The following is a 576-nucleotide window of genomic DNA, read 5'->3' as shown; positions in this document are numbered from 1 at the left end:
AGTAACGGGAAGAAAGGTATGAAAACTATTTTTTTTTATTTTTTTTATTTTTTTTATTTTCATTTGTTGCCATTATGCGGATTCATTTTTCTTTTATTATTATTATTATTTGCTCTTGATTCATGCTTGGCTAATTTCTTTTCTAACACTTTGTTGTTGTTGTTGTTTTTGCCGTTGCTGCCGTCGTAAGGGGTTTGAAATTTCACTTGGTCTCTTCTGGGTCGTCGGGGGCGGAGGAAGTGGTGGTGGTGGTACCGCTGTGTCTTTCTGTCGACTGCAACCCTGAACTTGTTTAAACGCCATACGAAGCATTGTGCGTTCTGCACTCGTTAAAAGGTGTTGGTTGGGTTCTACTTTTTTTTCAATGAGACTAGTTGCCTCCACCATAACCAAGTGAAGTGCCCGTTCCCAACGATTACAGTCCGTTTTTTGTTGTTCTTCTTGTTCACAGGAATGACATTTGGAAGCTAAAAAGAAGAACGAACGAACAGCAGTTGCTGCTCCACGCTTTCCATCCTTCAGAAGTGGTGCAGCCTCAAGTGTGGAGTAAATGATTTCCTCTAGACGTTGAGCAAC

At 40.6% G+C, this 576-nt stretch overlaps 1 protein-coding gene across 1 annotated transcript in view; it reads right to left on the bottom strand.

Annotated features, from left to right (window-relative positions):
- Positions 1–560: 560 nt before the first annotated feature.
- Positions 561–576, bottom strand: part of TM35_000781020 (uncharacterized protein) — a gene marked incomplete at both ends in the record, with an annotated part of 297 nt that continues 281 nt past the window's right edge. The window contains one exon of the mRNA XM_029031343.1: positions 561–576. This exon is cut by the window's right edge and continues 281 nt beyond it. Within this exon, the coding sequence (XP_028877362.1) occupies positions 561–576 (16 nt within the window).

This window comes from Trypanosoma theileri (genome assembly GCF_002087225.1).
Source record: "Trypanosoma theileri isolate Edinburgh chromosome Unknown TM35_Tth_78_V1, whole genome shotgun sequence".
In the NCBI taxonomy this organism is placed as follows: Eukaryota; Euglenozoa; class Kinetoplastea; order Trypanosomatida; family Trypanosomatidae; genus Trypanosoma; species Trypanosoma theileri.
Note: the sequence above shows the minus strand (reverse complement) of the source record. Positions and strands in the feature narration are given on the sequence as shown.